This window comes from Stigmatopora nigra, chromosome 14 (assembly GCF_051989575.1).
Source record: "Stigmatopora nigra isolate UIUO_SnigA chromosome 14, RoL_Snig_1.1, whole genome shotgun sequence".
In the NCBI taxonomy this organism is placed as follows: domain Eukaryota; kingdom Metazoa; phylum Chordata; class Actinopteri; order Syngnathiformes; family Syngnathidae; genus Stigmatopora; species Stigmatopora nigra.
In genome coordinates this window covers 9,470,163-9,493,248 of record NC_135521.1, presented here as the reverse complement: position 1 = coordinate 9,493,248, position 23,086 = coordinate 9,470,163, and the positions used below count along the sequence as shown (strand labels likewise).

General features: G+C 40.4%; 3 protein-coding genes and 12 non-coding genes across 18 annotated transcripts in view; 1 reads left to right on the top strand and 14 right to left on the bottom strand.

The window, feature by feature from the left end:
• Positions 1–448, bottom strand: part of rufy1 (RUN and FYVE domain containing 1) — a 46,871-nt gene extending 46,423 nt beyond the window's left edge. For 2 of the 3 annotated variants that reach the window (XM_077732273.1, XM_077732275.1), the window contains exon 1: positions 252–447. The gene's annotated coding sequence lies outside the window, so the exon portion shown is untranslated. Of the gene's footprint in view, positions 1–251 lie in introns of all 3 variants that reach the window. The other variant, XM_077732274.1, reaches the window with a different exon arrangement.
• A 39-nt stretch (positions 449–487) lies between these two features.
• Positions 488–4,739, top strand: rmnd5b (required for meiotic nuclear division 5 homolog B). 2 transcript variants are annotated; one of them, XM_077733424.1, is made up of 10 exons: positions 488–584; positions 1,553–1,703; positions 1,795–1,928; positions 1,987–2,124; positions 2,195–2,295; positions 2,397–2,563; positions 2,724–2,889; positions 2,961–3,063; positions 3,385–3,539; positions 3,617–4,739. In XM_077733424.1, exons 2-10 carry the CDS (start codon positions 1,565–1,567, stop codon positions 3,678–3,680), a joined length of 1,167 nt encoding a protein of 388 aa, XP_077589550.1. In that variant the 5' UTR covers positions 488–584; positions 1,553–1,564; the 3' UTR covers positions 3,681–4,739. The 2 variants fall into 2 exon arrangements, with proteins under 2 accessions (XP_077589550.1, XP_077589549.1); XM_077733423.1 differs by having other exon boundaries at positions 1,789–1,928.
• Positions 4,740–6,079: 1,340 nt separating this feature from the next.
• On the bottom strand, positions 6,080–22,587 carry n4bp3 (NEDD4 binding protein 3). Its single transcript, XM_077733626.1, has 11 exons — positions 22,403–22,587; positions 13,481–13,752; positions 13,241–13,403; positions 10,066–10,278; positions 9,874–9,995; positions 9,605–9,800; positions 9,184–9,276; positions 8,865–9,110; positions 8,530–8,785; positions 7,486–7,910; positions 6,080–7,152 (listed from the first exon to the last, which is right to left on the bottom strand). The coding sequence occupies exons 2-10, from the start codon at positions 13,717–13,719 to the stop codon at positions 7,558–7,560; spliced, it is 1,881 nt and encodes a 626-aa protein (XP_077589752.1). The 5' UTR covers positions 13,720–13,752; positions 22,403–22,587; the 3' UTR covers positions 6,080–7,152; positions 7,486–7,557.
• Positions 10,430–10,501, bottom strand: trnad-guc (transfer RNA aspartic acid (anticodon GUC)). Its single transcript has one exon. It is a non-coding gene; the product is annotated as a tRNA-Asp (tRNA).
• On the bottom strand, positions 10,644–10,715 carry trnad-guc (transfer RNA aspartic acid (anticodon GUC)). Its single transcript has one exon. It is a non-coding gene; the product is annotated as a tRNA-Asp (tRNA).
• trnad-guc (transfer RNA aspartic acid (anticodon GUC)) lies at positions 10,859–10,930 on the bottom strand. The gene has a single exon. It is a non-coding gene; the product is annotated as a tRNA-Asp (tRNA).
• On the bottom strand, positions 11,074–11,145 carry trnad-guc (transfer RNA aspartic acid (anticodon GUC)). Its single transcript has one exon. It is a non-coding gene; the product is annotated as a tRNA-Asp (tRNA).
• On the bottom strand, positions 11,289–11,360 carry trnad-guc (transfer RNA aspartic acid (anticodon GUC)). The gene has a single exon. It is a non-coding gene; the product is annotated as a tRNA-Asp (tRNA).
• trnad-guc (transfer RNA aspartic acid (anticodon GUC)) lies at positions 11,504–11,575 on the bottom strand. Its single transcript has one exon. It is a non-coding gene; the product is annotated as a tRNA-Asp (tRNA).
• Positions 11,719–11,790, bottom strand: trnad-guc (transfer RNA aspartic acid (anticodon GUC)). Its single transcript has one exon. It is a non-coding gene; the product is annotated as a tRNA-Asp (tRNA).
• On the bottom strand, positions 11,934–12,005 carry trnad-guc (transfer RNA aspartic acid (anticodon GUC)). Its single transcript has one exon. It is a non-coding gene; the product is annotated as a tRNA-Asp (tRNA).
• trnad-guc (transfer RNA aspartic acid (anticodon GUC)) lies at positions 12,149–12,220 on the bottom strand. Its single transcript has one exon. It is a non-coding gene; the product is annotated as a tRNA-Asp (tRNA).
• trnad-guc (transfer RNA aspartic acid (anticodon GUC)) lies at positions 12,578–12,649 on the bottom strand. Its single transcript has one exon. It is a non-coding gene; the product is annotated as a tRNA-Asp (tRNA).
• trnad-guc (transfer RNA aspartic acid (anticodon GUC)) lies at positions 12,793–12,864 on the bottom strand. The gene has a single exon. It is a non-coding gene; the product is annotated as a tRNA-Asp (tRNA).
• trnad-guc (transfer RNA aspartic acid (anticodon GUC)) lies at positions 13,007–13,078 on the bottom strand. Its single transcript has one exon. It is a non-coding gene; the product is annotated as a tRNA-Asp (tRNA).
• Positions 22,588–23,086: the final 499 nt, after the last annotated feature.

Below are 23,086 nucleotides of genomic sequence, written 5' to 3'. Positions count from 1 at the left end.
TAATACAACATTCACTTTTCTGAGCATTATGTAAACAAAATAAATCATTTGGTACTCACCTGCGTTTAAAAACTTTTCATGTTATTTTAATGAGAAAACAAACACAAATCATATGGTACTCACCCCCGTTTTAAAACTTTGTGGGTTTCAAAGAATATTCCGTAGTTTCACATATACACATTACATATTCATACGGTTGTTAGTATGATGTTTTATATTGATTAAACGAAAACAAATCATTTGGTACTCACCCCCGTTTTAAAACTTTGTGGGTATCAAAGAATGTTGATTTAAAGGGCTTCTAGCTTGGCACACACTTGTTTGGTTGTTCCAGGTTCAGAAAGATGCAAATTATAGATAAAATTGTACATGCAAACTACTTTATTATTCATTTGTTTTTGTCTAAGAAAGCTACACGCTAGAGAACGTGACTGAGAAGTGGCAGGTGCCAAATCAATCGCAAATTGTTGTTTTATTTTGAAGTAATGATGTGACAGCGGAACCGGAAATATCCGCATTCCAACTGCTATCAATCAACGTAGGCAGGCGACTGACGCTAATGTTTGCTAACTAATCGAGCTAGGGTAAGTGACTTTCATTGAAACTTGTAATAATCTAATGTCACGGCTACGGATTTTTGAAACGCTGTGTGAGGGAATAAAAAAACGGCACCCGATGCCTTGTAATTCTATTCAGAGACAATTTGGGCCTTGTCAAGTCTTAGCAGCCGGCTAACCCAGATGAGGTGTTTTACGCTGTTTTTATGCACTTTTTTCCTGCTGATATACCACCCATACTTTCGTGATGGCATCTGATGTCACGTGATGCTTGATCTATAACACAACATATTCTTAATATAGCTTGTGTTAACGGCTACCAATACGCAAGCATTTTGAAAACAATAGGTCACACCGGGACGTGGTCCTTATAGAGACAGTGCAGAAGCATTTCAAGACAGACTGAATACACTTTTTGACAATATCATTGATTAGTAGATGATTAAATTAGGTTTCTATTGTTGGTAAACAAAAGGCCTCAACAAGTCTGTGGCTCAACACTGATAAGGCCTGACCGTACACTTCTGTGTATGTACAGGGGAGGACAGGGATGATTGTCACATGACTTGGTTCTCATATCTCATCTTTTTTTTTTTTATATTCACTGTTCTTTTTATGGGCCTTTACATAGTAGTCCTCCAGTCATGAAGTTGTCACCAATAATAAGTATGAAGTCAAAGCTGCAGTTTTGATTTAGATTCTTAAGATTGCTACTTGCTAGCTTAGCTTTTTGCCACAAACAGCAGTTAAGTAAGGTTGGTTGTCAACATTTCATTGGATTTTTATTGACTCTGTAAATATATCAGTAAAACACAAATGTGTGTATGTATTTGCGGTTTTAATTTAAGCCAATGAATTCCACGAGCTCCATATTAGGGTTTAAAAAAATAGGAATACAGTTATCCAATCCAACTAAACCCAGAATGGGTATTGTAAATGAAGGACTCTAAGAAGAAAATAGATAAAACCAGTCTCCCCAACGGTTCTTCTTTTAGGTGGTGCAAACCATGGAACAGTGCGGGTGTGTCGAGCGAGAGCTGGAGAAAGTCCTCCATCGCTTCGTCATTTACGGCCACCAGTCCGAGGAGAGACTCAATGATCTCCTTGCCAGCGTCTGTGAAATGAGAGGACAAGTGCATCAGTTTGGTGAGGATAACCAAACTTACTTACTAAAACACAATTGCAATTTTTTCATCTAAATGTAAAACTATTTTTTCCCCTTTTGCTGGAGTCCAAGAGGGCGATATTGCCGTCATGTGTCAGACCATGTCGCAGTGTTGTAAGAATATTAAAGAAGAAGTGCAGATGCTGGCTTCTCGACATAAGGACATTCACGGCAGTGTTTCCAAAGTGGGAAAAGCCATCGACAGGGTAAGCCACGGTGGTAAATTCCCCTCTCTCCAGTACTTTACATGCTATGTTTTTGCAGAACTTTGACGCAGAGATCAGTGCAGTGGTTGCAGAAACGGTCTGGGACACTCCAGAGAGGCAAAAACACTTGAGTGAAACCATAGTGGAGCACCTGTACAGACAAGGCATGCTGAGTGTCGCAGAAGATCTTTGTCAGGTCAAAAAAATTCACCCTCTATCGTTTTATATTTACATTTATAACTAAAATGCATTTTTTTCATCCTCAGGAGTCGGGTGTAGTTATAGATATGAGCATGAAGCAGCCTTTCCTGGAGCTAAACAGGATCCTTGAAGCACTTAGAATGCAGAATCTGAGACCTGCGCTTGAGTATGTATATAGCTACAATACAGTCTAACCATTTTTTTCATGGAAATGATGTAATAGTTGGATTTGTGCATTGTTGAACTTTTAACTATGTGCACCGGCAGGTGGGCAGTGACAAATCGTCAGCGTCTTCTGGACCTCAACAGCAGTTTAGAGTTTAAATTGCACCGCTTGTACTTCATCAGTCTGCTGGGTGGCGGAATTGGCAACCAGATGGAGGCGCTTCAGTACGCTAGGCATTTTCAGCCGTTTGCCTCGCAGCACCAGAGAGGTAACACGAAGATTTTTTTTTCTGCCTAATTTTCACTTTCTGGCCGGATACATTGATGTTTGTAATGTTTAATAACTAAGATTAGTGCTATTAGTGCATTTTTTTTTTCTCCATAGAATTCGACTTAGTTTAAATGTTGTACTTGTGGTTTTGTGTGCAGATATTCAAATCCTGATGGGCAGCCTGGTGTACCTGCGTCACGGCATTGAGAATTCACCTTACCGTAGTTTGCTGGAAACCAATCAGTGGGCGGAGATTTGCAATATCTTCACCAGAGACGCCTGCGCTTTATTGGGTCTCTCTGTAGAGTCTCCTCTTAGTGTTAGGTAAGTATTCTCTTTCCTTCAACCTTGCAGTATTTTAGCCAATTTTTATACCAGCTCTTTTATTCCCCCAGCTTTGCCTCGGGCTGCATGGCTCTGCCCGTGTTAATGAACATTAAGCAGGTGATCGAGCAAAGGCAATGCAACGGCGTCTGGACTCACAAGGACGAGCTGCCGGTACGTTTTAATTCACTTGTGTTCTGTCTTCAGGACTCGTTGCTCAGAGGTCCTTATGCTGTGAATTTAAGGATTTTATCACTTGTAGACGTCTGATCCGTTTGGTAGTGAACAAACATACAAAAATGTTCATCTACAGCAAAAATGAATGAAAAAAAAAATATATAGCTCAATTCATCATGTTTGATTCTTATTTTTATACGTTGTAAGCAGTTTCCTGCAATTAAAAAAAAATAATTGATCATTCAAAGCCAGTTGACCCAGCAAAATAATTGTCAATCAACTTTGACAGTCCTTCTGTTCATTGCTCCTCTAATATAGATTGAAATCGACCTGGGCAAGAAATGCTGGTACCATTCGGTGTTCGCCTGCCCCATCCTCCGACAGCAAACTTCGGAGAGCAACCCCCCCATGAAGCTCATCTGTGGCCACGTTATTTCCAGAGATGCTCTCAACAAGTTGACCAACGCTGGCAAGTAAGTAAAGCTTTTGCGGACCCTAATCTTCACCCCTTTGCAAACTGTACATTAACTTTCATTTTGTTTCTTGACAGGTTAAAATGCCCATATTGCCCCATGGAGCAGAATCCCTCACACGCCAAGCAGATCTACTTTTGATGGCTTTGCCCACGTCCGTTCCTCTTTTTCTCAGCCCGTGACTCGTTTTCGTAAGCGCAAAGATTCGATCGGGGTTCCCGCGGGGACACTTTCCGAAACCCCCGATCGAATCCCAGGGCAACCTGCAGTGAAAGGAGTCGGCCGTACGTGAATGTCCTGACAAAAGAGGCACCGCTATGAATCCTTTAGTTTTATTCCCTTTTATTTTTTCATTTTCTTTTTTGTTGTTGTTATCAATGATTATTATTTATAGTCTGTCTTATTGGGGCTTTTTTGAGTTGACTTGTGAGAAATGATTGCTCATGTTTGTCTGTTTTTGCAATTTTGGGCCCAGTGCTTCAATGAAGATTGTTTGAGTAACAAAAACGTCTGTCTCGACAACATCTTTACGAACAAATGTACAGCAGAACTCAAGACGAGCTATTCATTTCCCAGTCTTTCCTCAGACATCACTTTTAGCCAGAGGAGGGGCTCCCTCTTGTGTCACAGACTGCACCAGCAATATTTTTCTCCCTTCCTCTCCTTCCTCTCCTTCCACTTCGATATTTAAGGAATATATGCGACTGTGAAATGTGCGCTCTTTCCGTTAATCGCAACAACAACAGCCCGATGTTAACTAGACGCCGGCCGCCGCATTTATAGAAAAAGCAGTAGTCTGTTGTCAATATATTTCCTCAGGGCTCACGCTCACAGTAATGCGCTCCAAAAACGTATGGATGCATGTTCTTCTGGAAATAGTGAGGCTCATGAGCTCTGCAAATGCTGCACCAGCAAGTCTCACTCATGTTATATACATATATATTCCGTGTTACATGATGTGTGTCTGGATTCTGGATTTTATTTAAAAGATGGATAAAAGAGATTTTTTTTTTGTGTGTGTGAGTGGGGTTTTAAGAGAATTTCTTTTCTGCTTTGTGGCTTGTCCCATCAGGGAAATTCCCAGCACTCTTATGTCTGTTAATTTCCCACTTTCCTGTATGTGATGCAATTTATTGTAAATATTTAACCTGACATGTTTCATATACTGGCAACAGAAATAAAAGTTTATACTCCGGGTCATTTGGTGAAGGTTATTGTTATGTCAGTAGCAATTTTATGGTTATGTAATATTAGACATTTGAATCCATTAAATGTCATGCAAATTATGAGGAGACAAAATAAGTGGATTATTTTAACCCCTTTTAAATTAACATTTCAATCAACGCCAAATACATATTGTAATGTCTGAACAGGTGGAATTTTAGAGAATACAGTTCTTGTAGTTTTTATATTCTGCCGCTGGGTAGCACTGTTGCTCCCCTTTAGAAATACTTTTAAGAGTTGAAATTGCATTTTAGTCCCCAAACTAAAAAGGTCACAACCTATTATTGCTTGCTGGAATTTAAAATTTAAATGGTTATCACTCAAATTTTAGATAACTGTTATTTCCTTGAGTTGGATAGTCTTTGAAGTCCTCAATATTTTGAATATCATTGAAAAGAATGCAATAAAAAAAATACATTTTACCATAGTTCATCGGTGTGACTGCAGTCCCTCAACTTCAAATCTGGCTCAGCTATAGACATCTTAAACTGATGATGAATAAAAAAAAAAATTGAGCATATGATTAAAGACTTGAGCAGTAATTGGTTAAAATCCAAAATGACTAGGATTTTTGCAAAACCCTGGAAATCTCTCTTTTACCATTTACTGGTAAATCCTCTCTTGTAAAGAAGTAACAGTATAATTTTACGCCACTTTGCTCAGGAAGATCAACTCAAAATCTCAAAAGGTGCATTTTCCATATAAAATATTTGCCACGTTTGGATGATGAGTGTTGCGGGCCTCCTACAGAGTAAAAATGGCTGCTTCTCTCATCCCACTCTAGCTCTCCTGAGCTCTGTATAGTTATAATAAGCCCAGTTTATATAATGTGTTTAAATGTCGAGGTGGGGACCTATTGAAAAAGCTTCTTGTGTTCTCAGTACATTCTGCACTCAACATAATACCATGAAACAACCCCTACATTTTTTTATGTCACCAAACATCTGAATGGGCATCCAAAACTAAACCACATTGGTTCCAAAAGCGTGTTGTATTTGCATGCGTTTATCCTGACGTAAAGTGCTTGTTTCAAAGCTTTCATTGGCACGCTTTGGGCTACTTTTTAAACCCTTCAAGGGAGTGGCAGACGTCTGGACCCTCGGATGCAATCCTTGCATTTTTCTTAGATCCAGAAAAGCCTCTTTTTGTAGGATTATTACACCAAAATTCAGTGTTATTCAGATGGTGTTTTTTTCACTCTTAACTGCCAGATTATAATTGAAATGATGGCAACTTGTCAGTAAGAACAAACTAAAAGTGTGTGTTTTTTTAGGCCTGAAAATATCCTTGAATATGTGCTGCATAAGAAGCTTAAATACAACCTACACCATTTAATGGCAGATAATAGAAATACATGAAAATAAATGCATTTAAAAACATGATTCAGTTTTTTTGTACCACTCATTTTCACACATAATTTGTACTCTGGAAAATTAAAAGCATTACAAAATCAAAGAATTATAAAATGTCAAATATAACCCAAGATATTAAGCTTTGTTGTTATAATTGTATGACTGTTTTAACCTAATAATGGAAAGATATTCATGAAAAAGTGAATATTGTGACAAGCAACACTGTTCTCCCCTTTTGCAGATTTGGCTTGAAAGGGTAGATAAGACTAAGTTTTTGGAAAGGTCAATCAACAGCTGTCTTTTGAAGGTTTTACATGCCAAAAAAATACAATAATCTGTTTCATGCATTGGATTTTTGTTAAAGACAGTACAATGAATCATATTATCAAGCTGGGCATTGTCAATTGGTTAAAAAAGATATGGAAATAGTGCTTACAGTGAAGTGAAGGACCTTGTACTTATCTAAAAAAAAGATATAGATATGGCAGAAAATGGAGGAATAAAAGATTTCTAACAAAGTCTGTGTACATAGTGAGGCAATTTGATACAAAAAGAACTCAATGTTGGCACCTACTGTTAGTCCGTGTTGATACCAAAACTGTGCATGCAGCTTTTCTTCCAGAAACCGTGAAAGCTTTTCAAGGCTTTACGAAATCCCTTCTGAATCCTTTGGTTTTTGACAAAAACTTTTCATCACACTAAAACAACAACATCCATCAAAATTATCATTTATATACATGGTATTCACATTAAGGATGACTTCTAATGATTAATGTGGAATGTGATAGTGTTTTTGGTCCTGTCTACCAATTCTTGATAAAAAAACTGAAAAAGGAGATTTTCATCTGACATGACTGTGTTTTCTAAAACTTCTAAAATATCAAATCTAGTTGAAATTTTATGAGGCACACCCATGACGCAATATTGAAGTGAAGCTTTCTGAGGTTAGAGTTTATTCGTTGAACATTTTTTTTTTAATGTATTGGACCTCTGTTTTTGTTTTGTAGTCGTTCTGATTCAACTGTGAATTAATGAGACTGTATAGAGCAGTGATTTTCAAACTTTTTTGGCCACCGCCCCCTTCACCGCCGGGTCAACAATTAGTGATATACGGTATATGCGCGCTGCTCGTGAGCGCTCGAGCAGACAACGTTTCTTGTTTCAATAAAGCTTGTTTTTTTGTCGACTTTTTATTACAGACAATCAATTTTTCCGGTCTTTCTACAAACACCAACGTCACATTTTACTGTAATTGCTCCATCGCCCCCTTCACTATTTCAACGCCCCCCATTCGCCTGTTTATTCGTCAGCGCCCCCCTGAAAGTTCACACCGCCCCCCGGGGGGCGGTACCGCCCACTTTGAAAACCACTGGTATAGAGCTTCATACCTGATGCGTAGAACGTTGATTGTTGAGTACAATCATTGCTTCCCATCAAGACATTCAAATTTCAGAAGATTCGATCCTGTCTATCCACGGCAAAGATTGACCGTTCACCTCTTGTTCTACTTTGCTTTTCACCTCTGATCCTTCTCTTTCCAAAGTCCCATCTCCGCTCTCTTCTCCTCGCCCTCGTCCAGCTCTCAACTGGATCAGCTCCCTCTCTAGCTCTGTGTTGCGGTGGTACATCTCTAAATAGCTGGCCTGCAGCTCCTTCTGGTAGCGGATGACCTTGTCCTTCTCTGTCTGCCACGTCCGCCTTTCCTCCTCGAAAGCCGCGACCTGGGCTTCGTTTTGGCGTCGCTCCAGTAGTAGCTCGGCGCGCAGACGCTCCTCGTTCGGGCCCACACACCCTCCTACGAGGATAAGATGGTAACACATGCTGATATAGAAATGAGGTTATTCCGGAATTGGAGGACATTTCTGCTTCAGAACCCGTAAAAAATGAGATTGACAACTTGCTGGTTTAAAGTGGAAAAAAATGTCACTGAAATTAAAGTTCCTTTCTTTTTTTAAAGAACATTTCCAACATGGTTTGTTTCTGCCATCTTTTAAAACCTTTCACAACTGGCTCGTGGCCTCATTGTTAAAGGTGTTGGCAGCTTTGGGTGATACGGCTCAACAGAGACAGACTGTTCATTCCATTTTAAGTACATATTCTCAATAACTGAAGTTAAGGCCAATAAAATCCTGTCAGGGAACCTCCACACAACCTAAAATGGTATTTTTATTAACAGGATTGCCCCCTTTTATAGAAGGAGAATGTTTTTTGTTTGCAAACTTTCTCGTGCTTTGGCTCATTTATTCCACTTTCGACTTCTGGAACAGATCGATTAATTGTTTTTCCATCGAATATGGATTTGTTGGATGTCTAACTTGCTCGAAAACCAAAGTTTGCTTGATTCATAGCCCCCAAAAAATGAACTAATATATGCCTAAATTTAAGTGTATGTTATTTTGATCCCAAACCATTACCTGCTGCCCCAGTGGTCACCCCATCATCTCCTTTCCCGTGGTCACTGGCGCTCTGAGAGGGTCTTCTGAGACGCTGAGGGCCATGCTGGATGAGCTTCAACGCCTCCACCTGGCCTTCTCGATTGCGCAGCTCCAGACGGGTCTCCCTGAGCTGTGTCTTCAACTGGAAGATCTCACTCAGCTTCAAGGTGACCTCAGCCTGAGAATCTCGGAACTGCTGCTTAAGCAAGGAGATCTCGCCAGACTTTTGGCAAACCTTCCAGACCCCAAAAAAATGCATAAATCATGACAGACAACCCTGAAATACATCAAAGTGAGTGCAGAGCGAAGCTCACCTCCCACTGTGTCTCCTCCAGGGTTGGAGAATTTATCTTTTCCCTACTTCTGCCCTTTTGGCTTGTTTTGAGAGCATTTAGCTCTTCTAATATTCGCACTTTCTCCTGTTGGGCCTTAAAGAGCTGCAGCTGAAAACTGCGCTGAGATCGCTGGGCATGCTGGGAAACCTGCCGCAACTTGGCAGCATAGAGGTGCTTCAGCTCTTCCACTTCTTTCTCCCAAAGGCGTTGTTTGCCTTCAAAAACCTTCAGAAATGTGCACGGTTACAGTTTCAAGGAAAAATGAAGGACCAGGATTCAAAAGAAGGAGGAGTTTCACCTGTGCGATGGCACCCTCGCTCTCGTCCAGGTTTCTTCTCATCTGCTTCAGCTCGTGTTCTTTCTCCACCAGACGCTCCTCCAGATCGCGCACCTGGGGGGGAGGTCACATCGACGTACTTTATGTGGAAGATATGTACAATAACAACAGTCCATTAATTTTCTATAGAACCCGACTACATTAAGTCATTGGTGAACTATCTCAGCTTTACTCTGTGAACCTATGACTAAACTTCCCCCTTAGAACCTTTGACTTCTAGCTTTATACATGCTAATATGCTTAATACAAAATTTAAGTTTTAGTGATGACTTTACCAATTATGATTTCCCCAAAGGTAATTAAAAATAAATATTCTGACTTTTGATTTTTTGCTATTATTTAATTATTGCTCATGCAAAAGCAGAATTTCAAATGTATTTACCACTTCTTCTACAGACATGGAGAGCGTCCAATCATAAGGAGGTGGCGCCTCCCCACCGTACGGTGCCAGACGGTTGAGGGTCGCCATGCTCCGACACGCCAATTCCCCTAATGCTCTGCCTCCTGACGCACCAGCTTTGCTCTCCAAAGAGGGGCGTTCCAGTGAGCCTATAGTATTGATGTGACCCATGGATGCACTAGAAGAGTCCAAAAATGGGTCAAGCAGTGCTCGACAGAACGTCTGACTTGTGGTGAGAAACTGACACAAACCTAATTTGAGCAAGGTTTGGGCGAAAAGGAGGGCAATACGGAGGCAGACTGGTCATGGAGTTATGACCCGAATCTGATAGGTTATCGTCCTCCTGGCTTGGCCTGCGCTTGGAGGAATGACCCTACCAAAAAATTACAATGTGGTTTCAAAGCACTATAGGAATGAGCTATACGCAGAGGAGGACAACGTACCTTGTTGTTACCGTTGGTTAATCCGCCTTGTCGAGAGGGCGAAGATGAGGATGAGGAGCAGGAGACAGTTTTAGAGCTATGGGCAAAGGCTCGGTGCAAGCCATTGGATAGCCCATGGTCCTGTTCATCAGATTTAGAAGCTGGATACAAATTCTGCATGGAGCTGAAGCTTGTAGGGGTGGCAGGTTTGAAGGCAGATGCCCGGAATGGGGGCTGTGGAAAAAGAATTATTCAAAAATACTTAAAATGGGTACCTTATTTCTGTAGTGGAGAGTATCTCTGTCCATCATGAAGATACCCAGATTTTGATTTCCCCGTGGGATAGATCTTTCTCTAGTTCAGGTGTAAAGAAAGGAAAAAGGCCCTCCCCGTCGGGGGATCGAACCCCGGTCTTCCGCGTGACAGGCGGAGATACTGTCCACTATACTAACGAGGAAATGAGCTGGCATTAATCAGACTGAGGCCGGACTTCAGAGAGAGGTCCGATGTTGGTTTGACAAAATGCAGCAATTGACTTCCCAATGTTGCCGTAAATTGTGTCTACCGAATCTAATTCAGATGTAAAGCAGGAAAATATCCTCCCCGTCGGGGAATCGAACCCCGGTCTTCCGCGTGACAGGCGGAGATACTGTCCACTATACTAACGAGGAAATGAGCTGGCAATCGCCCGACTAAGGCCGGACTTCAGAGAGAGGTTCGATGTTGGTTTGACAAAATGCAGCAATTGACTTCCCGATGTTGCCGTAAATTGTGTCTACCGAATCTAATTCAGATGTAAAGCAGGAAAAAAATCCTCCCCGTCGGGGAATCGAACCCCGGTCTTCCGCGTGACAGGCGGAGATACTGTCCACTATACTAACGAGGAAATGAGCTGGCAATACTCCGACTGAGGCCGGACTTCAGAGAAAGGTCCGATGTTGGTTTGACAAAATGCAGCAATTGACTTCCCGATGTTGCCGTAAATTGTGTCTACCGAATCTAATTCAGATGTAAAGCAGGAAAAAAATTCTCCCCGTCGGGGAATCGAACCCCGGTCTTCCGCGTGACAGGCGGAGATACTGTCCACTATACTAACGAGGAAATGAGCTGGCAATGATCTGACTCAGGCCGGACTTCAGAGAGAGGTCCGATGTTGGTTTGACAAAATGCAGCAATTGACTTCCCGATGTTGCCGTAAATTGTGTCTACCGAATCTAATTCAGATGTAAAGCAGGAAAAAAATTCTCCCCGTCGGGGAATCGAACCCCGGTCTTCCGCGTGACAGGCGGAGATACTGTCCACTATACTAACGAGGAAATGAGCTGGCAATACTCCGACTGAGGCCGGACTTCAGAGAGAGGTCCGATGTTGGTTTGACAAAATGCAGCAATTGACTTCCCGATGTTGCCGTGAATTGTGTCTACCGAATCTAATTCAGATGTAAAGCAGGAAAAAAATTCTCCCCGTCGGGGAATCGAACCCCGGTCTTCCGCGTGACAGGCGGAGATACTGTCCACTATACTAACGAGGAAATGAGCTGGCAATACTCCGACTGAGGCCGGACTTCAGAGAGAGGTCCGATGTTGGTTTGACAAAATGCAGCAATTGACTTCCCGATGTTGCCGTGAATTGTGTCTACCGAATCTAATTCAGATGTAAAGCAGGAAAAAAGTCCTCCCCGTCGGGGAATCGAACCCCGGTCTTCCGCGTGACAGGCGGAGATACTGTCCACTATACTAACGAGGAAATGAGCTGGCAATACTCCGACTGAGGCCGGACTTCAGAGAGAGGTCCGATGTTGGTTTGACAAAATGCAGCAATTGACTTCCCGATGTTGCCGTGAATTGTGTCTACCGAATCTAATTCAGATGTAAAGCAGGAAAAAAATTCTCCCCGTCGGGGAATCGAACCCCGGTCTTCCGCGTGACAGGCGGAGATACTGTCCACTATACTAACGAGGAAATGAGCTGGCAATACTCCGACTGAGGCCGGACTTCAGAGAGAGGTCCGATGTTGGTTTGACAAAATGCAGCAATTGACTTCCCGATGTTGCCGTGAATTGTGTCTACCGAATCTAATTCAGATGTAAAGCAGGAAAAAAGTCCTCCCCGTCGGGGAATCGAACCCCGGTCTTCCGCGTGACAGGCGGAGATACTGTCCACTATACTAACGAGGAAATGAGCTGGCAATACTCCGACTGAGGCCGGACTTCAGAGAGAGGTCCGATGTTGGTTTGACAAATTGCAGCAATTGACTTCCCGATGTTGCCGTGAATTGTGTCTACCGAATCTAATTCAGATGTAAAGCAGGAACAAAGTCCTCCCCGTTGGGGAATCGAACCCCGGTCTTCCACGTGACAGGCGGAGATACTGTCCACTATACTAACGAGGAAATGAGCTGGCAAAATTTGGACTCAGGCCGGACTTCAGAGAGAGGTCCGATGTTGGTTTGACAAAATGCAGCAATTGACTTCCCGATGTTGGCGTAAATTGTGTCTACCGAATCTAATTCAGATGTAAAGCAGGAAAAAACCCTCCCCGTCGGGGAATCGAACCCCGGTCTTCCACGTGACAGGCGGAGATACTGTCCACTATACTAACGAGGAAATGAGCTGGCAATAATCTGACTGAGGCCGGACTTCAGAGAGAGGTCCGATGTTGGTTTGACAAAATGCAGCAATTGACTTCCCGATGTTGCCATAAATTGTGTCTACCGAATCTAATTCAGATGTAAAGCAGGAAAAAAACCCTCCCCGTCGGGGAATCGAACCCCGGTCTTCCACGTGACAGGCGGAGATACTATCCACTATACTAACGAGGAAATGAGCTGGCAATGCACCGACTAAGGCCGTACTTCAGAGAGAGGTCTGATTTTGCTTTGACAAAATGCAGCAATTGACTTCCCGATGTTGGCGTAAATTGTGTCTACCGAATCTAATTCAGATGTAAAGCAGGAAAAAATCCTCCCCGTCGGGGAATCGAACCCCGGTCTTCCGCGTGACAGGCGGAGATACTGTCCACTATACTAACGAGGAAATGAGCTGGCAATAGGCCGACTGAGGCCGGACTTCAGAGAGAGGTCCGATGTTGGTTTAACTAAATGCAGCAATTGACTTCCCAATGTCGGAGTAAATTACCGAATCTAGTTCAGATGTCAAGAAGCAAAAGTTGATGTTGTCTAAATGCGTGTCATGTACCTTTTCATACTTGCCCCCACTTGGAAGAGAGTTTTTCGTCAAATCGATTTCTGTGCCATCTTTGTGGAAGACCTTCGCATATAGGTTTTCTTCCTTCAGGCTACTTGTAGATGGAATGATGTCTTTCTTAGAGCCACTGCACTGGTTGGTTTTTGATTCTTTTCTGTTTGGCAATACAATCAACACAGTCTGAGAATGTGGCAAGGCGCCATCTTCTCCCTGGTGGCATCCATCACTCACCTGGTGATGTTGAGGTAGTTGAGCAGCTCCCTCTGGGTGAAGCCTTTCTTCACGAGGCCATTGGACAGTTTGGGCCTTACCTGGGGAACAGCCTGGTTGCCTTGAGCCAAAGACCCGTTGGGCCTCTCGACCAGACTGCCTACACTTCCCATTTTGCAGCGAGGTGAAAAAGACGATGTCTGGAAAGCACTTTGGAAGTTTTTACTCGGGCGAGGAAGCGTCTGGACCGAGGCTGCCATTGGTTCCACAGCTCACAGTGGAGGAAAGGTCCTCTGTAAAGAGATGAAAACAAGGCACCAGGTCAATAAAACAAAAGATAGATTAGATAAACGATGCCAAAAACTAAAAAAAATGTACACAAACAACAGTAATCAGGCCTGCTAAAGGTCAGACATTGGACAAAGTAACCAATCCAGAGGTTGTGCTGTGTTTTGGACCTTCAAAGCCCCATTTAATTACATAGCATGTTTATTTCCAAAAATGCATGAAGTATGGTTTCCTTTATAGAAATTTTGATTTCTTGACGTTAACCCACAGAATTGCCACATTCAAAACAACCACAAGGACAACAAAAACTTCAGCTTTCAAGGAGGGTTTCTCGAGGGCAAACGCCCTCCTAAAATAGCAGAAAGCTTCTGACACTTGAGTGTGAAAAGAGGAGATTTCAGATGCTCAGAGACACTCTTGTCAGTCAGATGGACCACGACAACGCACGGATGAAGGCAAATTCCAAAGATAGTTCCGAGAACTCAAGTTAGGACTTGACGGATTTCGGATGAGCGGAAAACTCAATCCCAGAAATGTTTCTTTTAAACTAGAAGCCCATCAACACCTGTGAATCCTCTATTCATAGGCTTAATTGCATGGAGAGGTCCATGTACTATATCGAAACTCAATTATTTGTGATTCCCTATGTAAAATCTGTATAAGTATGACTGTAATATATTTAACTACACTATGTGAAAAACACTGCATAACGGTGGGAAGATTTTGTCTCAGAAAGCGGAAAAGGTAAAAAGAAATTATCACCCAAAATGTAAATAACCCTTCCTATCTAATGTATTTTGAAATTTAAAATTTATTTTGAAAGGATAGCTCTCCCTCTGACTGGATTTATCACTCATATGTAATTAGTATGTACTGTATGTAGATTTGTAATATTTCCAGAGAACATTGTGTTTTATTCTAGTGTAAAATTCATTATTTTTTCAGTTTTATAAGGAATCCCGATAAACTTTTCTCGTCTAAAAGGAATATATTTTTAAAGTAATTTCCTGTCTTTGCCTGGAAATAGCTTGCTGATATGGCTTGAGTCGCTCATTTTATTTCCTCATGTACAAACACCACTTGTTGTCGCCAGGTCCTTAAAATATCCAGTGCTCCCATTTTGTGTCTGGCGTCTCCACTCTGAGTACTCAATAGGCGCTTTTCTCTTCAGCGATGAACAAATACGACCCATTTGACCCCACTAGCGACTCAAGCTGACACCATCAATGAAGACAGTGTGAGCGAGAACACTTGCGCTTTAACGCCAGAACTCTTGACCACCACTGAGTCATGTTCCATGTCTCCAAAAAAGGCTGCCTGTCGCCTTTCTAGTTTTGCGATAGTGGACCTCTTGTGCCAAATTGCAACTACTCTCTCCCTGGAACAGAACCACAGGCCTCTCTCTACGCATTTACACATACGTGTGTAGCTTGTGTCATGTCGTATTTCACACATACGACATGACAGAGAAATTACCCTTTAGTGGACGAAAAGTATTTCACAAGCCCTTTTCCAACAAGTCTTTTTGATGAGTAGCCTAAGGGTTAACTAACAATTAGAGGCTACCGCGATCTTCGTCAGTCCTGGCCCGCAGTTACATGTTTGCATGCAACATGGTTTTTGGCCACACATACATGATCACTCGCTTCAATGGAGGCCTGCGGTACACTTAAGTGCGCTGCTTGTTAAAATGTTGACAGAAACTGATTACATGTTACATAGTAAGACCATTGTTTGATATCGCTGTTTTCATTTTTAACAACCTTGGTATTGAAATAGTGGACTTGCTTACGTTGGAAAAAAGAATTGGGGTTTTTTGAATCTTAAACAAGACAAGTTATTATCATTTTGTAGTGCAGAAAAGTAGTGACTAATAGTCTGAAAATTCCTTGAAAGTAGCCTTTCCAGGTTAAATTATGAAACACTTGGCCAAATTGTGAAATCTCAATTGCTTCATTTCAAGTAAATCTCTAGTCGATATGATTCTTCTGATTCTATATAAAAAGTGTACGGGGTGAAAAAAAAAAAACAGAAAGTGCAAAACAGATATAATCCTTTAAATCTGGCTATAATGTGAGATTTTGTCAGGTGCTCTTATCAAAGTGAGGTTAATCATGTATGCTGATGGTTAGATTTTTTAACATACACAAAATTGCATGAACATTTTGTATTAAAAACAATACTTGGAACAGCCCTGTTGGCACTGCACCTGTCACCCAATACCACAAAGCAGGCTACTCACCAAAATGCTAGAAAATGTAGGAATTAAAAAGCTTAAAGGGCTAAGTACATTAACCGAGTTATCCTCCTCCGATTACTCAGTGGTCTCCTTAGTCTGATTCTGACGTTAGCCGTCTATCCCCCAGCTAAAATACCTTTCCCCTCCCAGTTTCTGACACCATATTGACCTGTGCTGACCGTGCAATAATAGTATTTACAATTCGGTCACCAGCTATCGTTACGTGGAGCTCTCCGGGGTACTGTTGGCTAAAATATTTATAGATATTGATCTGTGGCTGACTAAAGTTATGTAATACTTTTGCATGATGGTCCCCGGGGGGAGAGTAGGCAGACATTAGACCTTTATTTAGATTAGTAGCGCTCTTATTTATGGAATAAACTGAATAATGCTTGACTATGGAGCAATTGGAAGAAAATTCATTTTTGAGATGACCATAGTGTGTTTGTTTGTGTGATCGTATTGTACCCAGCACATGTGTGGAGTAAAATGGTCAGCATAAGAGGGGGAAAACAAAGCATTTCCTTATCCAATCACGTTGGGCCAGGGACAAGGTACAATCTGGACCGGTCAGGCCGGCATGCTAACAAATGAACTAGTACTGTGATCACAAAATAGATGACTCTGTTTACTGTATATCAAAACAAATGTTGTATAATCCACAATTGCAACATCAATATTTTATTTGAATGAATGTATGTGAATGTTCTAAATCGGATTATAGGTTTTTCTGTAGTCATTTTAGGGATAATGAAGTATTGAAAGTATTGATGTTGATACTTAATATATGTTCCGGTACGATTGAAATAATTACACAAAACTGAACCATTCAAATGAATGTCAACAACATACACTTGATACAAAAATACAAAATAAACCCCCATTTAAAAAGATAACTAAATGAATGTGCAACAAAAAAAAGTCAAATTTGTCATTAGTTAGTTAATTAGGTAGAAATCCTAGGTTTTGTTTCCAAGAGAACAGTGTGAACCCGAGATTGCAATAAGAGGAATGAAAGCTGCATTCTTACCATTTTTTCCTGGCTAATTATTAATACTCCTTTTCTACCACCCGAACTTTGCATTTCTAGTCAAAGTAGAGAGTTTTGTTTGTGCTGAACCAGTTAGGAAAAAACAAAAAGGGCAAAAATATGAGCGTGAGAAGCAATCTTGGGTAATAAGAGGCATGTGATTGCCAGTCATTTTACCAGATAATCATAATTTTGGGGTGTTGACAACAACACAAAACATGGGAGAGAGCTTCTTATTAAATTCATTACAGTGTGGGAAGAGTTTTCCTTCTCTTTTGTAAAGCTTCTTTGTTTCTCCAAGCGGTTCATGTAGGAGTGAGTTACCCTTTGTAATTGCCGCATCATGAATCGTGTGCGCTTCCCAACCAGAACCAGGCCCACTCACTTTACAGTCACTGATGGTGAGTCAGTCACTACTTTAAAATGCAAAGCAATATTTTTGATATAATCAGCCTGCATACCACAAGTGCATGCAGATCATCACTTTTTTTTGAAAATAAAAACAACAGTATAGGAACAGGTTCCTCACTCTGTTTCCAATGACAACAGCAGTGCTCATATGAGACTGCGTCATTATGGAAAAAGGCATTAACCCTTTATATGGCACTTATTTAACTTAACGGCATTGAAATATGTGCATTCACAGACAGTTGACTAAATTTAAAATAATCACAAAGCTATTGGCAATGAATAAAATTGTTAAATAATTATTTCAAGGGCCACACAATGTATAACAAATTGTAATATTGAGACTTGTAGCTTTGAATCAAATAACAACCAGCAGAATCTGGACTATCACACAATACAAAAGATATGAAATGATTTTACCTGTATGTCCAATTGAATCTGGGGCTTAATCGATGTTTGGTTTGTCCTAATGATAACCAACTCTGGGAACTTCCTTCATGTTTGTCAGTCTAATGGGAGGGAAGGAAGGAGGAAACTACATACAGTAGTCTAAACCACAGGTGTCAAATTCAATTGCAATTTTGTGTGGCCCTCAAAAGTAATCCATGGTCTTTAAATCCATTTTTTCTTCCTAAAATAAAATTTCAATAGATTCAAATCAAAATCCAGGCATTTACTTTTATCTCCTTCATTTCCATTAAATGCAAATTGGCAATGAACAATGAAAACCAAAATAAGGAGAATATTTTATGTTACCTTTTTTTCCTGTCTTAAATCATTGACTGCCTTTGACTGCGACAACAAACCAAAGTTGCTTTAAAAAAGAAACTAGCTGTTTTTAGAGTCACCACACAGTAATGTGGTCACACTACTCCTTAAAACACTGAAACTAATGAAGCAGTTCACCAAGATTTTTCAATTGCTAGCAGCCCCTCCCAGTCAAAAATGGTTTGGGTGCCTGTAAAAGTGTCAAACACCCTAGTCCACTATGGGCTGTTTATTCCTATGCAAAATGTATTCGACCTCTATTTACCAATTGCAGTCATTGAGTTAATAAAAACAAAACATTTGGAAAAATGTTACATCAGCAATGTGTCTAAACGATGAATCCACTATCAAAAAATGTTAATTTCACACAGCTTCATGTGTTTTTGTACCTTAACACTCAATGAGCTCATAGCTTTTATAAACTGGTACTTCTTTCCAGTACTCCAGCTGCCCATCTCTATCTGCACACTCAATTTAGGGGCTTGCGTGGTTGGACTTGTTCTGCCTGTTCTTCTGCAGACAAATGGCATGCCTGCATGTGGATCCGCTTTGGAGGCGGACAGTCCAGAGCCAACATTGACAAACACACAGCCTCATTGGACTAACAAACCCAATGCAACATGTGTGTTTGCTCTCTAATGAAGGATCTGACTCAGACTGAAAGAGCAGCACAAGAGGTTTTAGGGAGGAAAATACAAGTGCCGGACCCAACAATAGTCGATTGTCAGATGGGCTACCGGACGAGTTCTGCATCGTATCTGCTTACATGAATTATACTAGAGGGAAGAAAAGAGAGGACATTGTTCCCCAAATTGCATTGCTCTGGTCTACATTGACTTCTTAAAAATGGCACCAATGGGTGGGCATGTTGGAATCTTATTTAATAAAGCGCCACGCTACCACTGGCAGACGATAAAAGACATTCCTGGACTTGATAGTGTTGTTGTATAGTGCCTTGCAGGTTCAAAAAAAGCAAACAGTACAAGAAAAGACCCCTGGAATGATAGGCTGAACCTCTATCATTAACGCTTCGCCCCACAGGCTCCTGAGATTTGCATCTATCGGACTGGCTTTCTGGAGAAACTAAAGAAGTTGGAGCCTGGTTACAGATTTTGTATTTGTGGACTTGTCAATTTGATGGTTGAAATGTCTGGACGAAACTCATTTCCTTTGCCCAAACCCCCCAGGACAATAATATTAAAGAAGGACAGGCTGTCTGGCGTTTAGGAAATAACATTAGCCTTGGTCGGGAACAAACTGGAGTTAAGTTGTTGTGTCATTCCATAGTCACGATAAGATAAACAGTGTATATGGTCTTATTGACAAAAACAAGTAGTGTTATTTCAAATTGGATGTGGTTGAGATTGTGCAAATTGATTGCACAGTAGCGCAATGGGGAAAAAAAACATGTTTCAGTTGTAGTTGTCAGTATGTTATGATTAAAATAACGTGAAAATCCTAAAATACACATAAAAAAGCATATTCATATGCTATGCTGAAGTACTTTTCCTGTAAAAGCTTAGAAAAACTTTCATTTCTATCAATTAAAAAATGTGTCCCCACATGAAATCCAAATGCAATGCACAAAAAACAACAACCTTAAATTCATGGTAAAATTCTGATAACTAAGCAATAAAACATGTGCACTCAACATGTAATTAACATGACTAATCTTAAAGATAAATACCCTGACCTCAACCTGCAAGTACCTGCTGCAGGTTTGAGATAAAACCTCCCTGAAGCCATTTTATGCAATTTGACATCTTTGACTAAACATGTGCGCTAGTATGTCACATTCATCCTTCTTCTATTTGTCTTCAAACAATACACTTGCTTACTATCGCCCCTAATGAGGCACGTGAATGTGACCGCACCTCTAACGAAGATAATGCGCGTCAATAAGAATGTTGAAGACGATAAGGCTGAATTGAGCTAAACACACTGTGGTTTACTTTGCTTAATAACGCCATAGAAAATAAGACAATAGACCCTACATAAGGAGCTGTCAGAGTTTGTTCAAGTTGCTGACATTTGGGGACAAAGAGCACAGTAAGGGGTCTGTCCGCCCTTCTGCACTTGCAGACCTGAAGGTCAGTTGGTCCTGCCTAGGCTCAAACACTTTTGTTCCAATTGTTTGCTTTGCTATGTCTTCATAGTGCACCTAAATAGTTTTGGAAAGATGGAAATGAACATTTGGGTCACTTCAGCATGCCAAACCCACAATAAATGTCCAGCCAAGGCACTCACAAGTACTTTGCTGTTAAAAGCAACAAGTTAGTACACTATATTACAATGCAATTTAAGCTCGGTTACACTTACCTGGCAAATCAAGGTGAAATCCCTGTAGTCGGAACTCTTCGTTCTGCACAAAGTGTCAACATCCTTGTTTAGCTATAAGGAACCTACTGCTATTTGAGGATAATGATTAACTTTGGTTCGTTCTACTAGTAAATAACACTGTCTGCAAAAGAAGAACTGTCTGTCACAACTAAAACCGTCATTAACCAGACACTACGAAATTTGGTCAAGCACTCCCATTGTGTCTTTTCTTTTGTTAAAACAGCAGGAAGTCCAAAAAGGACGAGGGTAGTCAAGGAATGAAAAGCTTTACATTCAGACACAGACCATGAGATGGGGATAAACTTAAGATTAAGGACTAATGTTGAGATTGAAGTGAAAGGAGCGGAAGAGCCAAATGGAGAAAGGACCGGAAATCTAGGACTGACTGACTGACTGGACCAAAGAAAGAAAAGGCTGATTAGTCTTTTTGATATGCTGACTGGCTTAAGTGGGAAAATCTCTATGGCTCAACACAGTGCCAATAGACCATCTACTGGACTGTAATTATGCATGAATGATCTGACATAAACATGCTTGCTACTTGGCAATTTCTAAAAATTAGTAAAAAACCTACATGGTCAATTAATTTAGTTACAATACGTCTGAGTATTTCAAAGTAAAATCAACAAGGTTTCATAGCCCGCACCCAAGAGACAAATGGTTGGTGGATATGTAACAGTCGGCTGGATTGTGTTATATCAGCTGCTGGTGTTTAAAACAGCAACACGCGTGAGCCCCTGGGATGTTAAACAGTTGAATGAAAATGTCGCATCAGCTGTCTTGTAGAAAAAGGATGCACAAATACTCAGTTGTTGCACGGTGAGATAAGAATGCTGAAACTTTTAAGCATTTAAAGGGACAGGCAGCACTTAGTAGAAATGACCTTCATATAATATATAGTATATATTATATGAAATAAGATGAACATTCTTAGTATATATTATATACTAAGAATGTTCATCTTATTTCATTTCCCAGACATCTTATAATGGAGAAAATAATGTTTTAACACATTTCATTTCATTTCAAAAGCACCAACGGGTTGTAAACGAACGTATCTTGACAATACCATACAATGTCCCTAAAAAAAACATCTATTGTCAAGCTGATCGTTCATTTGCGTCAGCCACCTCACTCAAAAGGCCCGTCCTGCTTGGCTTCAAGAGCCCTACAGGTCAGAGGTCACCTGTGGCCTCTGGTTTCCACGACAACGGCCTGGCAGTCCCCAACATTCAGTTTTCCCCACCCCAACTCCAATGCACACAGTGAGCAGATATAAGTGACACTAAACTTTTGCGTCCCAAAATGGAAGAATCAAAGATTCAAAGCTGTGGACAGCAAACTTTTTCACACACTACAAATACAATTTTTTTTCACGAATAGGAGGCAATCGGAACAATTAAATATAAATAAATATTTTTGCTAATTTAAAAAAAAATACACAATACTCAGGTTCATTTCTGCAGCTGTAAAGAAATAATCCAAAAATGAAAACAAAACAGAAAAAAAAAACAAGAGTAGTTATTATTGTATACACATGTTAGTAATATTAATTGTTCAGGAAATTAAAAAAGGAAAAATTAACTAATTTATTCTTCATTAAAATTAGGCTAGTAGCTATTAAAAAAATTAAATATATTTTACATTTCAGTGTTATCAGTAAATCGCCCAACCCTAATACACGTACAATTCATTCAAAACGTAATGACTAGCATCGAAATCCATGGCAGCCAATGAGTTAAATAGGTAAGGCGACACACGATATATACACTTTTAACATCATTTTTTAAAGTAAATTGTCTTACTCCATCACATAAGCACACGTCCCACTGCGATTTAACTAAGTCTAATGATGAACTTTGTTGCTCACCTTATCCCGAATGCAGGGCATGTTTTCTTCACCGTCGGTATTCTTTGTTGATTAAAACACTCAGAAAAGTAGGTTATTTCCCGAAGAAGTGTAATAATCTGTCTGCTCTGTGCTTGAATGAAGTCTGGAATGAAGAGTAGTTGCTTTCCTCTCAAACATTTGGACGAAGCTGAAACATGAGAAAGTTGCAGCAACGTTGCTCTTCAGAATCCTAGTGGAGGAAATGTCGCTACCTGGCGGCCAAACATGGTATTGTCTTCAAATTGTACACAAACAGTTTACTTTAAAACTTTTGGGCAGAGAGAGAGCCACAAACAATTCACATTTTCAAATATTATTCATTGAGACCCATACTCAGTAAAAATGATTGAAGATGTGTGAATATTTTTCAGTCATTTCACCCCATTTAAAGTAAAAAAAATGTCTCTGAATTCTCTTGACGGCATTTTACACTGTTGCCAATGAATGTGTATTAATGAGAATATTCATGCAGAAGAGTCTCATGGGAAAAAAAGATTAAGATTTACCCATCAAAAGACCGAACTCAATAAAAAATGTTTTCTATTGTAATGTATCTGCGTAAATAAAGCATGCCTTTCCTCTTATAGTAAACTATATGCTTACAGATGTAGTAATAAAATAAAAGCAATAATTCCAAAATAGAAAAAAAAATAATGTAAAAAG

Bases quoted from the DNA above. Each gene is read 5' to 3' on its own strand.
- rmnd5b (XM_077733423.1), top strand. From the start codon at position 1,565: ATGGAACAGTGCGGGTGTGTCGAGCGAGAGCTGGAGAAAGTCCTCCAT. The intron at 1,929-1,986 runs GTAAGCCACGGT...ATGTTTTTGCAG, and splicing joins TGGGAAAAGCCATCGACAGG to AACTTTGACGCAGAGATCAG. The intron at 2,296-2,396 runs GTATGTATATAG...GTGCACCGGCAG, and splicing joins AATCTGAGACCTGCGCTTGA to GTGGGCAGTGACAAATCGTC.
- n4bp3 (XM_077733626.1), bottom strand. From the start codon at position 13,719: ATGGCAGCCTCGGTCCAGACGCTTCCTCGCCCGAGTAAAAACTTCCAA. The intron at 9,996-10,065 runs GTACGTTGTCCT...ATTTTTTGGTAG, and splicing joins TAACCAACGGTAACAACAAG to GGTCATTCCTCCAAGCGCAG. The intron at 9,801-9,873 runs GTTTGTGTCAGT...GGACTCTTCTAG, and splicing joins CCAAACCTTGCTCAAATTAG to TGCATCCATGGGTCACATCA.